Raw genomic sequence first — 21,043 nt, forward strand, 5'->3', positions numbered from 1 at the left:
ATGACTAGCAGAGCTATTTACTTAGAAACCCATGAACTGAAAGCCTCTATCTTGTTCTCCAATTTCAGGAGTGTGAATGCAACAGCATCACATTTACCTAAAATATAGCATTTATCTAAAATAGAGCATGAGTTTCTCCTCTGAGAAACGCTAGCTTTTATGCCTTGACGGTCCCCTACATTTCAGTCCTGCTTTCTACGTAATAAGCTTGGTCAAGAAGAGAAAGATGCACAAGTGATTAGCTTAATAAAATAGGGTACCAACAGCAAATACAGAAATTTACAGCAAACATATGCAACCTGACCCACCTTTGAAGTCAGGCTTACTTTGAACAAGAAGGTCAAGATCAGGTGACACCCAGAGGTCCCTGCCAATCTAAATCTCTCTCTGATACTAATTCTCTGTAACAGTGGACAAAGCACAAAAATTCTTCCCCTTGGCATTTCCAGACTCAAGAGATCTGTACCTTATGTTCCAGGATCTGAACATTCTGAACAAGAAAGCGGTATGCGTTGTACCAGGGCAGGAAGACATCCTTCAGTATATCCCTTACTCCTTCCTCCTTAAATCTCAAATTTTCTGCTCTTACCACAGGAGAATTGATAAGGTATAACCTGAAAAATAAGAACACAATACTTAAAAGCTTAAAACTGAATATAGTAATAGAAATGCACTTAAGCACACAGTGAATTCTGAGAGCTGCATAGCAAGAGAAAAATACCCAAGGGAGCAGTCTCACACTAAGAACCCTAAAAAGGACAGTATTGTAAGCATGTTACATATTGAACATATGATAATTCACTTCCTAGTGCCATGGGATTACTTTTATCACACTGCATACTGAATTTCAATCAGAATTCAAACTTTCTTTTTTAATCTAAAAGTTAATTGAAGTCACAACAGGTACTCAGATGCTATCACAATATAAAAACAAGCATTGGATGCACAGAATTATGTTCATCTTTATAATGGCACCCATTATTTTAATAATATTTTGAATTCCTTAACAATGACACAGCACTTTCTACTCAATCAACTTATTTCCACCAATTAGAAAAAGCTTCAGGCACATCACAAGGGCCTGAACAAGGCAAAAAAGGAAAATCAGTTAAAAAGCTGAAATTGATGTTGTCAGAAAGTCAGCCCAAGAAGAGGAGAAAGGACATACCACCTACAAATACAAATGTGCCTCAGCTCTAGAAGTAGCTCGGAAAGAACAAAGCAGAGGATTCAGATCACACTAACTATTAGAAGCAGCTCCTTCCAGAACCACGGGCATCTGCAGCCAAGGATGTTCATCTACACCTGAAATCGAACCTATCCAGTAAGACCCTTCTCAAGACAGTCTTGCTTAAGCTAACAGCTCCTCACATCAGAGACAAGACATACCCCTGGCTTCCTTGATCAGTTTGCAAAAAAATCATCTTTATCCATATCCATTTTATTCCCTACACAAATTCTCCATTTACAAATTGTTATCTATCTTGTTACCTCAAAAGGAAGCCAGGTCTTTCTCAGGTAACACAAAACTTCCACAAGAACTTGATTTAAATATACTTCATTTAACTTTCAAAGTATGAAAAACAAATGAAACAATTCTTGGAGACTTTGGCATTTCCCAATAAAAATGAATTTATTAACTCATTTCCTCATGCTTTATCAACTTTAAAAATCATGATTCTAAACTAATATATCTTTACAAACTCTTCCTTTAGGAGGCTTTAAGATCTTAATGTGGTCTGACACAGCAAACTCAAGAATAGCAGATCATAAATTCTTTACGAGAGCGTTTCCTGCATAAAAATAAAGACAGTAATGCAGAAATAGCAGCAGCACAGAAACTGGCTTTTACAGAACTGTATTAAAAAAACACAAATGAGAAAAAACAAAACCAAGCGTTTTTAAACATGGTAGCTGAATTCAGACTATGGATTTACAAAAACACAGAACAATTAGGCATGATAATGAACTAGCAAGCCCTTAAATGAAACCAGAATTTACAAATATATCTATTTAAAGCAAACCACCTATCACAATTATTTGCATACGTGCTTATTTTACTTGTTTATTTCAGAAGTAAAAAATAATTTAAGCCAAATATGAGAGCTAGTCTGGCACAAGGGTATACTCCATAGCCCAGGTCTTTTAGCAGTTAGGGACTTACCTAAAATAATGACCACCACAAATTACCTCCACTGTTTTCTTCCTCAAGAGGCTGCGATGCAAATTAATCAAAACTACGAAGCATCCATTAAATTGTACCTTTGCACCCACCTCAGCAGTACTCTCTGCAGAATCTGACTGTCAGAAGTCCTAAGACAGCTTTTACAACAAGAAACCAAAGAAAATGGAGCTCTCCAAGGCCACAGCTGGTTTCAGTTTTTTGTTTGTTTTAATACAGCAGACCTACACTGCCTTACAGCATGTGAATGTTTAAAGAATATTAAATTATTCTAATATAAAGATCTGCCAATTATCATATGAGAAATGAGACACCTGATGAAGGAGGATTTCTAACAATTTTGTTACACCTAGTGGCCAGAAAGTGACCAGTGGCCAGAAAGTGGCCAGTTTAGTTACACCCACTGGCTAGAAAATAAAACCTTCCTCAGATCACACCAGTATTATCAGGTTGTTGTAATAATGTATGAGAAATAATAAAGTAACTACTTTTTCATCTCTCTAAAGCAGTAGTCTGTTGCATTATGTTACTTGTTCTGCATTTTAAGAACAGACTGAAAGGGCAGAGTAATGTAAAAGCAATTCTTATCTCAAAATACAGGAAAGCAAAGGGCCTATAAGCAGTATGACAAGCAAATTTTTTCCTTCCTGATGTAATTCAACTTTAACACCTATCCAATCTGAGTCACAGCTCTCAGGAATACCAAAATAACTGTTTTTGGCAATTCTTACAGATTTCACACAGGATTCAAGCTTCAGGAAATCTGAAATTGGGTTGTTAAATTTACTGTGCAATCAACCTATTTCTTCTGTTTGCCCTTGCCATTCAATTCAATATTCATTTAAACAGCTTACATGAATATTTTCTGCTGATTTATTTATCAAGTTACTGCTGAGAATACTTCAAAGCTGTACCTAAAGCACATAGGTATTCTTTATATATATATATACACACATGCATATATACACACATGTATATAATACATACACACACACACACATTCTGCAAAAGCTAAAGTAACTCTGTGGGGAAGCAGTGCCAAGGAAAAAATTCAATTGTAGCTTTTTCTATAAACAGAACACATCAAGCACTTCAGTGAATAGGCACAGACAACTGAATCACTGAGCTCCTTCCATAAATGAGCCCAGTCTGTAATGCTTTTTACTCTCTGTGTGGGTGTATGTATAAATAAATGTGACATTAAAGAAAGAGTATAGAGGCAGAAAAATGAATTAGCTTTTTAGAAATCAAAAAACATGAATAATGGAAGTGTAACTACTGGAGTTTAAGATTTTTAAAAGGCAAATTTTTTTTCAACTGAAACATCACTCATGATTTAAAATCTCTGGCAGGAACAACTCCAAGCCTTTTCACTCAGTTTCAGCTACAGATCCACTGACATTCTGCTAAATACACCTTGACTTTTTATAAAGAACAATTTTGATAAAATTTAAGAAATCCATCCAGCCCTCCATTGTAAGCATATATACAAAGATAATTTACTTGGTCTTTAAATTGCTAAAGCTTGAAAAAAAAAAGAATTTCATATCTGCTTTTTTTTTAATCATCTAGATTACAGCAGTAACTATCTTTCTCAAAGAAAAAATCCCAGCACGCTCAGCTTTTATTCAGACGAATCGTTACCACATATGGTTGTAGAATATAATGAAGTATGTGCAACAGTGTAAGGTTTTCTTATATACAGCAAGAATTACACAGCTCTTGAGAAATGTATAGGTAGTGTACTCAGTTATTAACATGTCTTTATTATGCCTTTAACTCAAGGTACCACTTTATGTACCTAGCTGGTACATCCAGCCAAAGTACCAGGTGACTGCATAATTATGTTTATACATTTGTATAATTTTAATGAAACACTTGAACTGTGTGTTTAATCACTGATCTGGACAGTTTATATATATACACAGTAGGCTGTTCAAGTTCTGCTTTTCTGGTTTCACTACTGCAAGCATATACTGTATACTTTTATCATCAAAAAAGAAACTTTCTCTTTAGAAAATGATTAATGTAAGCAGCAAACAAATTTATGTGTATTATACAGTAATTGTTCCCTAACTATTTAGCAGAAATCTGACAGTACTGATTCAAAGATTTAATTCAATTTTCACTGGGCCAACTCAATGATTAGCAGCAATTGCAGACATGCCAGCCTGAGTGGAATCTATACAATCTGGAGATGTTTTCAGACGAGAGGCCTCCATTCGGCACATCAGCTTTGGTCTATACCAGCCTTGACGGAGATAAACTAACAGTATTAAAGTCCAGGCACTTTAACTACTGCCAGTTCTTTAGGTCATCCACTCAGCTACTGGCTGCCATACAGGTCTGGAGTTTTCCAAAATTAACTTTCTTGGTACTGATAATTGTCAAAAACCCATATGCAGCCCTCCTGGTACATGTCTACTATAAACAGACAACATCAGATTCTACATGAATTTTTAAAAAAACCTACCTTAGTGCATCAGCTCCATAACTATTTACAATAGCCATTGGATCAGGATAATTCTTCTTCCTTTTGCTCATTTTTTGACCATCACTAGAAAATATCAGAATGCAGGAGTAAATTCCCCAAATTCTTGTAATAAATGGGCAAAAATCCAGCTTAATTTATTCTGCCCTATTATGTTCTCGGTAGCAAAGACAATAATACACTAGCACATCATTTCAGTATGACTGCTGAACCCATGAGAGCATCTGAAAAAACAAGCAAACAAGAGGCTCCCAAGTTACAAATCCAAGCAGTAAATCCATCTTCCCTGGAGAAACTGGGTTTGAATCAATCCCTCCCACCCACTGGCAAGCCTACATGTTAAGTAAAGGGCATGAAATATAATTATTTAAAATTACATCTACATCTACATTTGTGATCTCCTTTACCCTGCATAAATGATGCATAGTATTTCCTATTCTGACTTGTTACCCATTTGCTCTCTCTAAGAAGGACTAATCCTGCTGGCAAGAAGCAAGTGCAACACAGCTGGGATGTATAAACCTCACAAAGTCCATTCATGATTTAATTTCTGAATTAAATTCACAGGGACTTTAGTGAAATATTCTTTATATAAAAATTGGTTCAAGAAATTACTGATACACACCAACCTGGCAAGAACTAGGCCATTTACAATTACATTCTTGAAAGGAGGCCTTCCAAAAAGAGCAGTGGACAGCACCAGCAAAGTGTAGAACCTGGAACGAGACAATGCAAATGTGACCTTCTAACGCCGCTAAGCTGAAATCTGCACACACTTCATTACAACTAAAATTCTAATTACACTGTTTTATTCTAGCAAACTTAAATTTCAAGTATGTGAAACATTCATACGGCAAAGACTCAGAAGAGGAACTTATTTTAAGCAGACTCTTTTCCTCTGTGGCACATCGTGCTGTTTGCTCAGGTGTGATCTACCAGTCTAAGAGGACAGAAAAATTGTGATAGTAACCAATAGCAGGGTTGTGAAGAAAATAATGGTAGCATCTTCCCCTTACAAGCAGAAACACAGGAAATAGAGTTCTGTCCCTGAACTAGCTTCCTATTTGCTCACTGCAAACTTCCAGATACAGGATCAACTGGAAACAAACATAAAAGGTTTTTGTTAATGTGTGTATTATCCAACCCAGCAAACAAAAGCACGGACACAGCTACGACCAAAAAGGTAACTCAGGAAAAGTGAGCAGAGCCTCCTTATCTTCTTATCAATAAAGGCAGCTGGTTAAACTGGCCAGTTCTGTAGGTTCCATGCAACAGAGATCACTGAGGTTTTCTCCCCACCCCACGGGATGTGTTTACAATTATTCTTATAAACTGTCCAGGACAGTTGAGACATCAGTGGTGGGCCAAGTGCAGGTACCTACTGTTCAATATATCAGCACTTGATTGTACCTCAGAAACTAGGTGGAGGTGCAAGATGTGGCAGCTTCTTACTCAGAGACTGAACCTTCAAGCAAAGCAGAGGCCTACGAGCTTCTGTAGCTGCACTGGCAGTAATCAGTTTTATGAAAATAACTGGAGGATGGGCCACAGCTTTCTCAGTTAAAAATGACTATTGCACTGACGATTGCTTAGCAACCTTAAAACAGCACACGATTACATGAAAGCTAATTGATTCAGAACAAGGCACAGACTGCTGTACCTCCCAACTACGCATTTGCAACAAGATTTAGTGGAAAAAAGGCTTGCCTGCATTTTCCAAAGGAGTTTTCATCAAAAGCTACATGTAACTGGGAACGCATTACTGCCACTTGTGGGTCCCCAACTCTGTACGGGCTGCTGTACTGGCGATATTCAGCGGCATGCATGACACCTCTGGTGCTTATGCCTCAGAGGGGCTTTTAACTCACAAAAAAACAACCTAAATTCACACGGCAAGATAGAAATTCTCTTTGTTAAACTGCACTGTAATTCCATGAATTTTAAGAAACACTCTTCACCTGCACACAAACACATGCACTTGGAAGCACCCTCGTCCTTCATTTCTAGCCTTCTTTAAAAAAACCTTAAACATAAATACCTGAGCACTTCTTCAGATGACCAATACCCCAAAAGCCTATATGACTGACAGGTCATTACTACTGTAGCAATACTTTAGTATCTAAACGTACCTTACTGGCAAATTCCCATCAGTTTCTGATAAGTCATAAATTTGCATATAATTACAACAGGTGTATTTTCAACTAAAAAGAATAGCATAGAACCAACTAGAAGAGAATTCAATTGTTTGCATTATGAAATTTGTACAGATGTGCTGTTGGTGCTGAGAGAGCATATAACTGAGAACTTTTGACAAATTTTGTTATTCACGTCATCAAACCTGATGACCAGTGTGCTCCCCCCAGCAATGAGGTAACCTTGTCAACAATTCCAAGAGTGTCCTGTGAGCCACGCAGAATGAGAAGAAAGTGGCACGTAATTTTCGCAGATTATCCTTCAGAAAACTCACCTCATCTGAACATTTTAAGGAGTGGTCACAGACACACTTGATTCTGACAGCTCCCTAGACCTCTCTGCTGCTTCATTCATATCTCAGGCTGCTTACGTCCTTGCAGATATACAGCCATCAGCCAAAACAATATTATAAAAACCAAACAGCACAAAGATAAAGGTTCACTTCTTTGCTTTTCCTCTCCCTTTCTTGTCTCCCCCCAAAAAGGAGAAAGCATTCCCTCTGTTTTCTCTTTTCTTGAACACCGCGGTTAAATTCATAATCCTGTAAAGCATGCCAATAACCTCCAGTTGTGAATTCCCTGTAGGCCACCACATTCTCACTATAACTACAAATCTTGTGGTATCCACCTACAAAAAATAAATAAATCAGAGAGCTTTTCCTCTCAGTTGGTCAAGACTAGAGTCTTGTTACCCAGCTACTCTCAGATTTTTTCCTCTGGCCTTAACAAATATAATTTAGCTCCTTCTCATATCCACACAAAGTTATGAAAAATATCACTCTTAGTTCATCACCTTGGTCACATTCATTTTACCCTTGTCTCTATTCATGTTACCCCTTCTCTGTTGCATCAAACAGAAGCCACCAGACCTCGCATCACCTGCGCTCTTCACCATATGTCAGTTCTCACTTCACATCAGTTGCAGTCTCTGATCTGACACAACCCAATCTTCATTCTCAATTTTATCCCTTCATATAGAATGTTTCAAATAAGAATTTTCTTTTTCTTTCACAAAAGAAAAGTGCTCTTTTGCAAATCACCAAATGCTTGCCAAAGCACCGGCTTATTAGCATATACAAACACTGTAGGGAAGGTATGAGCATTAACATACATGTTCACGTGTTTCGATACTCCAAAGAACAAGATGAGATGGGCTTAGGTATGAAGATTCATAGTAACTCTTACGCTGATGTCAAATCCAAAAAGCTATCTACCCCAGATTATAATATCAATGTCTTCATCTGCACATTGCCCACAGTACACAAGCCAAGTGTGAGGGCTCAAACTGAAGCACAGTGGGTTATGTGCTTCATAAACATAATCACACAGTCCCAAATGGCATTATCATCAGTTTGAACTTTTCAGCTAAATTGGTAAGGTGATTTGGTTAAACCTACTAAGGGAAGGGAAAAAAATGCTGCTGCTTCCAACAGCAACTTGCAGACAGGTCAACATCAGTGAACTGAAATCCGCAGTTATGTTTACTATTTAGAGAAGAGATCTTGATAAACTGGGATAGTGACAGTTTAGTACATCTGGATGTTGCAATGGCCTCAACTTTACCTTAGTATCACACTATAAAAAGGCCAACTTCTGTAAAAATTACAAACGCATTCTTTAATGCTTTTCATCCACCATCTCTCCCCCGTGTGCTTCAAACGATAGCACAAAAAGCAACGCTGCAGTATGTGAGGTATTAATCCACTGTTACATCCCAATCTCAAATAGCTACAGAATAAATCCTGAAACCTAAACTACTTGAACATTGCTACTGTATTTACTGAAATCATAGCTAACTTTAATAGATCTTTTATCCACATAAAAATCCCAAACCATGTTTAGTTCTGTTGAACTTTCACAATTCAGTAGCTCCCTTGTGTATTTTAAGAATGTTTATATGTTGTAGACTTTTTTTTGTTTTAATTTTTTTGTGTGCATGTCTAAATTGCAAACAATGCCCTTTTATCTTTATAAAATGTAGCAAGGAGAAAAACAGTTTCTGACCTTCTTGTTTGCACACTGTTACTTTTATCTTCTTTTATGCCTCTTTTCTAATCAAAACATAGATATACAACGTTCAAGGATCATCCAGATACAATAATTTGCCAGATGCTGAGCAATAACATTACAAGTATGACACAAAATTACCATCCTCGGGTTTGGTCAATGCCTTCAGCAATGAAGTCAGCAGGGAAAGCATCCTCGAGTTCTTTTTTGTTTTCAAATGGATAATGCACTTGTGCATAAGGCATACTTCCGCTCTCAAACCAGCAATCAAAAACTTCAGGGACCCGGTGCAATATGCCCTTTCCACAGCGTGAAGGGATTGTCAGATGATCAATACTATGGGAAAGAAAAAGATAGATGACATCTAACCAAAACAAGAATCAACACAAAGTAGTTTACATTATGCTTGCACATAGGTACGATAGGCATTTTGGTTTAAGTTTTAAAGATTTTTCCAAATGTAAGCTTTTCCTTTGATAACTTTTACAACTTAAAGCTACTTCAGAGATTTTGTATTAACAGTGTCTAGGAAGGCAGAAGAAAGGAAAATGTACACATGTTAATTCTGAGTCTTAAATCCTCTTACTACTTTTGTATTTTCCCTAGATCCATTTCCCAGGGTTTGGGCAAAGAATGAACATTTCTTATACCAGATCAACTATTTTTAACAACCAACAAACAGTCTCCGTGACTGACCTTTCTCGATGGAGATCAGTGACTTTCACTCCTGACAGCTCTTCCAATTCTGCCATTGAACCAATACAAACCACCTGTAAAGAGATATGAGAAGCGTAGTCAGTAATTTGTACACTTTTTTTTTCCCTTTTTTTTTTTTTCATTTTTTCACTTTTTTTTTTCTCTGCAACGTTAGACAGGATATTTGTAGGTCAGTGTCTTCCTAGTAGCTGATCTAGCTGAAAAGCCAAAAAAAATTTGCACAAAGTCCCCCTGTTCAAACTGACAAAGCAGCAAACAATGCTGGAGATTAGAGATCACTGCCCTGGTTTGATACAATTCATGTTACAACAACTGGAGACTTGGAAGATCAAACGTGTTGGCAGATAGCAAAAAAGGAGAGGGCTTATTTGTTTTGTTGTTTTTCAAACAAACTGTAAAACCATAACCTCTGAAAAATCCTCAATCTTGCCTTCCACATAGACAGTAGTTTCAGATCCCACCTTTGTCATCTGAAGCTAAGGTAAGCAGCTAAATAGCTGAGTGTAAATTTTGTATCTCAGGTATAGTGAATTGCTCACATTAACAGTGTCTTATTCAAAGGGAAAAAAGAGTCACTGGTAACAAAGGAGTTGATTAGAAAACCTACAGGCTTCACTTAGTTTTTATTACATTAATCTAAGGAAATACAAGCTGTGATCCTGGTCTGGATTTTCGAAGTCTGATCCCACATGCTATCAGTCCAATTCAGATGAGCCATGGAAAAGACAAACAGATCTGACAGGGAGGACTTAAACGTACCAACATAAAGAAGCTAAAAGTAGGCTAGAAATTTTTCACATAAGGTAATTTCTAAAGTTATTCTTGGACAGAAGTAGTTAGGGTACTGCTCAATTCCTACAGCTAGTCTTAAGTATATATATATATACATATATATATACACACACAGAAATTGTGACTGACCAAAAGGGTTTGGTGTGTTTAATCCTACAAACTGTCATGAATTCCAGAGATTAAAAAGAAGTCTAATTTGTTTTTCAAACCATGATTTTCCCTGTCTAATTCAACTACTGATCTGCATTACTCATCAGTCTTCTGTTGTTACTTTTGAAATGTAATTTTGCCATCACTTGTTTTATTTCTGTATAGGAAGCGAAGCATTGCAAAGATTACACTGGTCAAATCTGCAGTTTGTATAGCGACCCGCACTGGGGAATTGATCCCAATTAAAAATATAACTTTATAAACAAACCATTTTTAATCCTGATTAGTTCCTCATTCACCATGTGGCCCCATAAACAATCGTATGGAAGCAAGTGAGTGGGCAGCAGGTGCTTAGTTCAGCACTGCTGGCAGAAGAGAGGTTGTTTTGGTTTTTTTTCTAAGCATCTGGTGCAACCACAGACCTCTACCGAGCAGAACATTTTCATAGAAGAAATAAGCCCAGGTCCACATCTAAAAAGCCAACAACTGTCAGAGGAACACAGATAAGACCGTACTGAGGAAGGCTGCCTCTGTCCAAGGCAGAAGGATAGGGCTAGCATCCCAAGCATAGCTCACTGGGTACCTGAAGGCAAGAAAACAACACAAGAAGTAGATAGGAATCAAGTCCAGTTCTTCATTAGGTTACACCCACTTGTTTTGGCAGATTGGTTTATGCTCTCAAATCACAGCTATGGCTTCAGATAATTTTCTTCAAATGTTCAAATGCATTAGTAGCCAGATCACTTTCCCAACGAGCCACTTTTTCCTCCTGTTTTATTTTTCAGCCAGATCAACTACAAAAACAGCTTTATCAACATTTAATAGAGGACAGCAAAGATTGAAATAAGTAGGCAGGGACTGGAGGCTGTTCAACCCTGTTTCAGCATTACTAATGTGAAATCAGAGGTCAAGGTTAAATACTTCTAATGAAACATTCATTAGCATTATATCTATGTAAATTAGGATTATCCGTGTAAATAGGAAGACTACGGGCATCCTGCAACATTCTTGGACCTCAATGTTCCTGTGCTCTGCAGTCCCTATTAAGGGAAAGTGTTAGCTTTTATGGGTTTCTCATTTCAGAGCTGTGAAGTACCTATAATCAAAGAATGAGGAACACTCAAAGAAAGAAGCCCACGCAGTGCAGCAGTACACCAGCAAGACATTCTGGGATTTTTAAAAAGAGCCTTCTGAATAGTGATCAGTTAAAATAAATGACTGATAAGGTCAGCTCAAAGTGGTGTTCCCAAAGCAGCCTCCAAGGAGACTGGAGCAGATCAGTTCCCTCCCACTTCAGCAGAGCACAGCCAGTCCTCTCGCTCCACATCTACGATGCAGGACTGTGCACCAAAACTAGTCAAGGGTTTGTAGTTCAATGAGTGACAAGCAATGAAACCATCCAAGAGAACTTCTGTAACACCACTAAGTATTTAACACTATGATTTGTATGCAAGTTCTATAAAACTAACTAATGTCCACTTTATAAGCTTGTTGCATTGCTGAAAAATTTTATCTACTCTAAATGAGATGTGTTCCTACACTGAGAAAATCATTAAGATCTGAGGGCTTAAAACAATAAAACTGTCTTCAAAAACGTGGTAATAAACGAGCTTCAAAAACTAAATTCCATTATGCATCTCTACCCGATAATTATGCTAAAATAAAAATAAGATAAAAACCAAAATAAAACTGTGGGAAACCAGATATTGATTTGTAATAAAATTCACTTTAATACCAATTAATTCACCTTACTGTATATTAAATAAGGAACTGTTATTACTTCTCCATGATTTAATACGCACAGCATAATTGCATGCGACAAAGTGTTCTTCTGAGAGCAATACATGAAGAGGAGGTTCAGCAATCTCACATGGCACTAGGCTGCATTAAAACTGAAGTGAGGAAATTTTGAGCGAATATTATTTCTGTATGAGAGCAGATGTCACTTAGATCTTGATTTTTATATCAGTCCTGATAGCATTTAGTTTCAAAGCTATACCCCCACACATCTAAGAAGAATGAATATAAAGAAAAAACAAAACTTGAAATTTAGCATGGTCCAGAAGCCATTCTTAACTACTGAACAATGGTATGCAATCTTTAGAGTAGACAGAAATGTATGCAACCTCTACAGATAAAAATACTAGATACGCTGGTGTTTCTATCATTGTTCAAGAACATGAAGCTCTGAGGAATATTTGCAGTTAATTTCATGTAAAAGTTCCATCTTCCAACCTAGATGTTATATAGTTATTAAAAACAAACTTACAAAGGCAAAAAAAATCTGCACACACAGGAAACAGGACAGCAAATGCAGTATTATTAGAGGTAGGGAGTGGAAGTGTGGGGGTATGTAGCTTTTACACAATCTTTTTCAGCTGTAAAATAAACTCCTGAAATACTTTAGCACAAAACTGAAAGCCTTTCCTCTATCTTAAAACAAACAAACAAACCCTGTTATACTGAGTAAAGTATTTCAATTGTAACATTTATTTAAAACCTCTAGGTACTAACTGTCAGTCTTCAAATTAAACTTTAACCATTATATGGAACAAAGAAGTACTTGGTTTGCCAGTAATTTACAAACACACTCATAGCATAAATGCAATCCAAATGCCAAGGCTTTCTTAGATATTTAAATCATAAGTGCAAGGAGTAAATTCTTCCCTTCCCCACCATCTACCTGCCTAACAGCAACATTTCCAGTCAGGTGGAAATATAAAATGCTTTATGGTACACATCTAAGTAATAGTGCAGTTTAAGACAATACTCTTCTGGAATATGCTTTTCTATTGTCAACCTTCCATGTCTCAAATGAAAGGTAAAGACTGTTCAAATCAAGGGAGATAAAGCAAAGATTTGAGATGAAGCCAGCAGTATTTACCCTCCATGAACATCCTGACGTTGATCGCCATCTTTCCAGCATGAGGAAGACTGGTCACATGGGTCTAACCCACGTAGGAATAAAAAATCCTCACATTTTATGCTGAGAAATAGTTTTGAAGCTTGGTATTTTGACACTAAGAAAATGGTTATCATCAGAACTGTTACAGATTACTCTCTTGCTCAGTGAATATTCATTTCTAGCATTAGCCTTATATACTTGCATCATTCTACTAGATTCGCATTTTTACATTCTACTACATTCACATTTTTAGCACTACCAATGTGTATTTTCACTGTTCTGCTACGGTGGACTTGCTTTTATGCCTTCAACAATTCATTTGGCTTGAAGCAACCAAGTATCAGAACTTCAAAAAACACATTGAAATGACCAAGTAAAGATCTCTTCCTTGGCATTTTCTCACTGCATTTCTTACGCCATCAGCTTTCCCAACACTGAAAATACTTCCCGGAAAGATAAGATGAATTCTAATGTTAAAAAAAAAAATTGCTTAGAGTTTTCAAGCAAAATCAATGAAAATGTGCAAGTGTGTGCGCAAATGCATGAACACGTGCATATTTCTATCACCTATTATAGATGCTCCCATACCATTAAGATATAATAAGACTTAAGACTGCAGCAGCCAAAGACATAACAGTCCATCAATATAAGCATACATATAATACAGAGATTTTTCTGTCAACCGAAACTTTCGTTTTCTTACCTCTTCAAAATCATCACTGACCCACAACGGGATGGGCGTTCCCCAGTACCGGTTTCTAGATATAGCCCAATCTCGTGCATCTTTAAGCCAGTTCCCAAAACGCTTCTCCCTCACAAAATCTGGAACCCTGTTTCAAAAATAAGAAAAGTATTCTTTTATCACTGCATTCAATCTAACAGGAAACTAATAAGAATGTTTCTGTTTGATCTCATCCACAAAACAAGTTAATTGTAAATAGAAGGGCCCTTTCCCAATGCATGGGATGCATTCGGAGACCCAGAGTTTAGTCTAAAGAAGGGAGCAGCCACACTACAGAAAATATATGCTCTCTTCCACCTTTTTCTTTTTGAAGCACTTGGCCCTCTAGCAAATAATTCGTTGAAGAATATATATATATTTTTTCCACAGATCAGCCCCAAGAGTAACAACCAAAGATGAAATAATCCTTTGTAGGAAAAATTAAAGAATGGATTCACATGCGCACAGTAAGGCAGGAGTTTGCCCAGCAGCAGCAGATTTATGAAACAAGTGTGAGCATCCCTCAGCAAAAGCTACAGATGGAAATGAAAGCTACCGTCTCCTAAGTTTCACCCATGATGGTACCATGTGAAGGTCTAAAGACCTCTTGATGTCAATATTGTCTAAGGCGGATAAAAACTACTTTGATAAGACGCAATTAAATACCATTCTGAAGTTCTACAACTTCACTAGTTATTTCTAGATTTATTTTGGACTGCAGAGTTATCTTCTCTAACATTTCCGAAAGAAAAATGTGATATAAAGTTTTTAAAAGTTTTAAAAAAAAGTTTTTAAAAGTTTAAAGTTTTTAAAGAGAAGGCAAGGTTTTTGTTTGAAGGGGTGGTGGTGTGGCTCTCTATATTAGAGAGTGTTTTGATGTTGTGGAACTTGAGGCTGGGAATGATAAGGTTGAGTCCCTATGGGTTAGGATCAGTGGGAAGGCTGAACAGAGAGTTGTGGCTTGAGCTTAGGAGAAAAAAGAGCGTTTATAATCTTTGGAAAAGAGGGCGGGCCACTCAGGAGGACTATAAGGATGTTGCGAGGCTGTGCAGGGACAAAATTAGAAAGGCCAAAGCTCATCTGGAACTCAATCTGGCTACTGCCATTAAAGATAACAAAAAGTGATTTTACAAATACATCAACACAAAAAGGACGACTAAGGAGAATCTCCATCCTTTACTGGATGCGGGGGGAAACTTAGTTACAAAAGATGAGGAAAAGGCTGAGGTGCTTAATGCCTTCTTTGCCTCAGTCTTTAGCGACAAAACCAGTTGTTCTCTGGATACCCAGTACCCTGAGCTGGTGGAAGGGGATGGGGAGCAGGATGTGGCCCTCAGTATCCACGAGGAAATGGTTGGCGACCTGCTACAGCACTTGGATGTACGCAAGTCGATGGGGCCAGATGGGATCCACCCGAGGGTACTGAGCGAACTGGCGGAGGAGCTGGCCAAGCCGCTTTCCATCATTTATCGGCAGTCCCGGCTATCAGGGGAGGTCCCAGTCGACTGGCGGCTAGCAAATGTGACGCACATCTACAAGAAAGGCCGGAGGGTAGACCCAGGGAACTATAGGCCTGTTAGTTTGACCTCAGTGCCAGGGAAGCTCATGGAGCAGATTATCTTGAGTGTCATCACGTGGCACTTACAGTGCAACCAGGCGATCGGGCCCAGTCAGCATGGATTTATGAAAGGCAGGTCCTGCTTGACGAACCTGATCTCCTTCTATGACAAAGTGACACGCTTAGTGGATGAGGGAAAGGCTGTGGATGTGGTCTACCTTGACTTCAGTAAAGCTTTTGATACTGTTTCCCACAACATTCTCCTCAAGAAACTGGCTGCTCGCGGCTTGGACTGGCGTACACTTCGTTGGGTTAAAAATTGGCTGGATGGCCGGGCCCAAAGAGTTGTGGTGAATGGAGTCAAAACCAGTTGGAGGCCGGTTACTAGTGGAGTCCCCCAGGGCTCAGTACTGGGGCCGGTCCTCTTTAATATCTTTATTGATGATCTGGATGAGGGGATTGAATGCCCCCTCAGTAAGTTTGCAGATGACACCAAGGTAGGTGCGTGTGTCAATCTGCTCGAGGGTAGGAAGGCTCTGCAGGAGCATCTTGATAGGCTGGACCGATGGGCTGAGGTCAACTGTATGAAGTTCAACAAGGCCAAGCCCCAGGTCCTGCACATGGGGCGCAACAACCCCAAGCAGAGCTACAGGCTGGGAGATGAGTGGTTAGAAAGCTGCCTGGCAGAGAAGGACCTGGGAGTATTGGTTGATAGTCGGCTGAATATGAGTCAGCAGTGTGCTCAGGTGGCCAAGAAGGCCAACAACATCCTGGCTTGTATAAGAAGCAGTGTGGCCAGCAGGGCTAGGGAAGCAATTGTCCCCCTGTACTCAGCTCTGGTGAGGCCGCACCTCGAGTACTGTGTTCAGTTTTGGGCCCCTTGCTACAAGAAGGACATGGAGGTGCTCGAGAGAGTCCAGAGAAGGGCGACGAAGCTGGTGAGGGGTCTGGAGAACAAGTCTTACGAGGAGCGGCTGAGGGAGCTGGGGTTGTTCAGCATGGAGAAGAGGGGGCTCAGGGGCGACCTTATCGCTCTCTATAGGTACCTTAAAGGAGGCTGTAGCGAGGTAGGGGTTGGTCTATTCTCCCACGTGCCTGGTGACAGGATGAGGGGGAATGGGCTAAAGTTGCACCAGGGGAATTTTAGGTTGGATATTAGGAAGAACTTCTTTACTGAAAGGGTTGTTAGGCATTGGAATGGGCTGCCCAGGGAAGTGGTTGAGTCACCATCCCTGGAGGTCTTTAAGAGACGTTTAGATGTTGAACTTAGTGATATGGTTTAGTGGAGGACTTGTTAGTGTTAGGTCAGAGGTTGGACTAGGTGATCTTGGAGGTCTCTTCCAACCTAGACGATTCTGTGATTCTGTAAACAAACTCAGCGGCTAACATTTCACAACATCCATATACCTGCTCTGAAATTCAGAAGCATACTGTACTGGGTCGGGCAGGGATGTTAACTTTCCCTGCAGCAGCCCATACAGTGCTGTGCTCTGCACTTGTAGCTAAAACAGCAGTGGTATCACACCAGTGTTGTGTCTGCTGCTGAGCAGTGCTGGCACAGCATCAGGACTCTCTCTAACCCTCCTAGGAGGTGGGCAAAAATGTGAGAAAAGAAACATCACCAGGGCAGCTGACCTAAACCAACCAAATGGATATTCCATACCATATGATGTCACACTCAGCAATAAAACGTGGAAAAAGGAAGAACAGGGGAGGGGTGGGCTCTCGTGAAAACGTCTGTCCTCCTCCCGAACACCGGCTACGTGCGTTGAGGCCCTGCTTCAAGGACGTGGTCAAGCATCGCTCATTTGTGGGAAGTAGAGAGTAATTTCTTTCCTCTGCACTTCCACATAGCCTTTACTTGTTTTGTTTAGTTTTCCCTTTCCCTTTCCCTTTTCCCCTTTCCCTTTTTTTTTTCCCTTTAGCTAAATTGTTAATTGTTTAGTTAAATTGTTTAGTTAAATTAATTAATAATAATCTTTCCTTAATAATTATTTCTTTTTCCTTTAGTTAAATCATCCTTATCTCAACCCGTGAGTTGTTCTTTCCTTTACTTCTTCCCCTCCTCATCTAAGGAGGGGGAGTGAGAGAGCGGTTGTGGTGTTCAGCTGCCTAGCATGGTAAAACCACCACAAATACGCAGGCTCTCAATTTGTTTTAGAGTAGCACTCATTACTAGTAACTTTTCTGTGCTGACCTTAAGGGACACTCTCTCTCAACACCAGTGGAAACTAACTGTACGAAGATCGTTAGCATTTGCCTAACATTCCACTAATGTGGAAAACTTCTCTTTACATCACTCCTAAACTAGTTTCCATTTTTCAGAAGTTGTTAGACACTGATTAGCTGAAATTATTAGTCCCATTTAACATAGCTAGAGGGTGAAACAATCCCCCAATGACATTAAAATGCTAAAAGTTTCAACTCTGCCTCCTCAAAACACACGTGAAAAATTAATTTTATCCCCAAAGTGGACGTTAACCAAAAAAATGTACATGGTGTGACCTCTCACTCTCTCTGAGCTAAGAAAACATGTAATTTACCTCTTTGGGTAAAACTGTCTGCCCCTGCTGCCAGTTTTCAGTGGAACATAAGACACAAACCACTTCATCTACTACAAATCACATTCATGACCGTGATTTGTTGCCACTTTGGAGGTACAGTACAGACAACCGTTAAATAAAATGTAAAGAACCTGTGTCTCAAACAGATTTGGAGCTCATCACTCAAAAAATGCGTTACTTAAAACAACTTGTTCTGCCCATCACACAGACGCTTCTCTCCCATGCTGTAACTGAAGAAACTTGGCCTCATACAGAGACTACTCTGTACTGCCATTAATTTGTCAGCACACGGTCTTCCTTACAATCCCCAGCTAATTCTTCCATCTGAATTCCCAAGTACACTGTGAACAGAGTTGTGACTTTGATGAGACCATGATAAAACTGGCCCTTAGCTTCCAAGAAATTTTGGACTGTGTTAAATCACTTACCTAAGCCCAGAAGATAAAATAGTGCCCTGAAAGTAACCAGCTGCACAATTCGCTGAAGTACAAACACTGACCTCTGTGCATCCAAGCTGTCGTCACAGCATGGATATTTAGACGCTTTAAGAATTACAAACAGAAAAACAGAAGGCCACCCACGTAAATAGTCCTACTTTCCAACACAGAAACATAAAAAAGCCCTTTGCCATATATCGATACACGTCTTCCATGTTTAACGAGGTATCTGTCGCAAACGTCCTTCAGTTGAAATGCGTATATTTCAGTTGTAAGCTGATGACTCCATTTGAATATGGCTTGATATGACAAGCAAGGTGACAAGTGCTACAGTCCATACAGAGCAACCCATCGCTAATGGCACCAAACAGATTCAAACCTCAAAACAGGTCAAGCTCCAGCATCAAACATTTCTACAAGTCTGCAACAGAAATCAAAGCGGTGATTTCACTTCTAAAGGACTCCCATTACATCCCCTGTGCTGCTAGAAACTTTTAGAAACTTTTTTTTTTTTAATTTCCCAACTGGCCCACAATTTGTGTTGGTTTTGACCTTCAAATTTCTCTGCAAAATGACACTGATAAGATTTTCTACTTCCTTCTCAAACATTTAGCAAGGTTAAGGAGACTGCTGTCTCAGCAGGTTGTGACGCTCTCAATTTATGCCTTCAGAATAGTGTGGGATAAAAGCTATTTCTACTTCCTTGGCATCCAGGATAGTGCACTAAATAAACTTCAAGATGCAGACACTGCAGCAGTTGAAAAGTTCACAGAACTGATCTTCACAATACCAAGAGATAAATATTGATTTGTCAAATTATAAATTAGGTCTTGAATAAAAGTAACCAGTTTCAACTTGCTTCAATTTCTCTTGTTACTCCAACATCAAAACTCTGGCTTAATAAATTAGAGATGATGACAATTATGAATCTGCTTGAGATTTGGATATACATTTTTGATTGTTTGCTCTCATTTTTGAAGCAGATCTGAGGTTTTGCTAAATTCACGCATCACTATGAATGAACAATGAACTCCCCTAACCTTTCTCGGTAACTACTGATTTTCTTAGTGTCAAATCAAGATTCTATGTGATAAACAAAAAAAGACTATGAAGACCAAAGCAAGTCCAGTCCTTTAACAAAAGGTATTAGCCTACCACAACAGAAACCATTTTCCTTGCCTTCAAAGTCTATGCACTACAGACCATCCATGTCACAAAGCAAGTGGGCATGGATTTGAAAATTGCACATGAGGGAGCATCTCTTCAATCCCAGAGCATGAATGTGTGTGGCTAACAGCAAGGTACCATGGTTGCTGATCCAGTGATTACTCATCACCAATTAATACCAGAGGAATGGCATGAATTAAGATTTCTCTATTTACTTTTTGATTCTTCTTTCGAAAGAGAAACAGGCAGGATGTCAGAAATCTAAATTATTACATAATCCAGAAGGAAATATATGAAAAGGTACGAGACATCTGTTGCTTTTCTGGACTTGTATTTTGAAGTCTCTCTCTTGTGTTCGTAACAATTCGGAATAGAGAAGAGTAATTCTTACCCATTTCAAAGATCAGATGTGCTCTGCATGATGCTTTGAGTTGGCTCACCTTGCACTAGTCATAGGATACAGGAACACAGTCACAAAGTAATACCATCCCTTTTTTGTAAACACAAATACCACTACTGAAATAAACAGCTGTTAAATATTACCACAGCAGAAGTGTTATATGCTTTATCACTAACTTACCATTAAAAGCTCTTTGAGATATACTAATTTTTTCTCACTCTTCATTGCTCCTCTCATCAGCTAATTTAACTCATGGCATTCTTCAAAAGAAACCACAACTTTACATACTGGGTAAGATTTACTTCATAATTACTAATTAGAGGAAGCTCGCAGCTCATAAATTATTTGAAAAACTGACCCGTAAAGTCAGAATGATAAACAAAAAATAGCAAGAATTAGGAAATCTAGTAACAGACTAGCAGTCAGCATTTGCTGTATTTGGTTCTGAGAAGGTGGCCCCAAAATTATTATCTCATTTGGCAACCTGGTAACTTTAAGCAACTCAGGAAATCAAGAACCAGTTACATTCCAGTAGGTAACTGAGTTGAAATAGCAAAAACAAGGCTGATTAAGTAATTATCCTAGGTTATTTAACTAAATATGTATAGATTTCTTTAAAACCATAACACATAACACCTGTTTTTGCTTTTCTTTATAAACATTAACTGCTCTTTACAAGACTAGAACTCTTAGATTCCATTATGTTAATCTGCTCTAATAATAAGTCTCCTTCAACATGACCTCAAATTGATTTTTAATG

At 38.6% G+C, this 21,043-nt stretch overlaps 1 protein-coding gene across 2 annotated transcripts in view; it reads right to left on the reverse strand.

Annotated features, from left to right (window-relative positions):
* Positions 1–21,043, reverse strand: part of IARS1 (isoleucyl-tRNA synthetase 1) — a 201,289-nt gene that overhangs the window by 40,425 nt on the left and 139,821 nt on the right. For both annotated transcript variants that reach the window (XM_040569172.1, XM_040569173.1), the window contains exons 15-20: positions 14,140–14,266; positions 9,569–9,642; positions 9,014–9,208; positions 5,303–5,389; positions 4,656–4,739; positions 467–614 (exon numbers count right to left, since the gene is read on the reverse strand). In XM_040569172.1, the coding sequence (XP_040425106.1) occupies positions 467–614; positions 4,656–4,739; positions 5,303–5,389; positions 9,014–9,208; positions 9,569–9,642; positions 14,140–14,266 (715 nt within the window). The remainder of the gene's footprint in view (positions 1–466; positions 615–4,655; positions 4,740–5,302; positions 5,390–9,013; positions 9,209–9,568; positions 9,643–14,139; positions 14,267–21,043) is intronic.

Source organism: Cygnus olor, chromosome 10, assembly GCF_009769625.2.
Source record: "Cygnus olor isolate bCygOlo1 chromosome 10, bCygOlo1.pri.v2, whole genome shotgun sequence".
NCBI classification, from domain to species: domain Eukaryota; kingdom Metazoa; phylum Chordata; class Aves; order Anseriformes; family Anatidae; genus Cygnus; species Cygnus olor.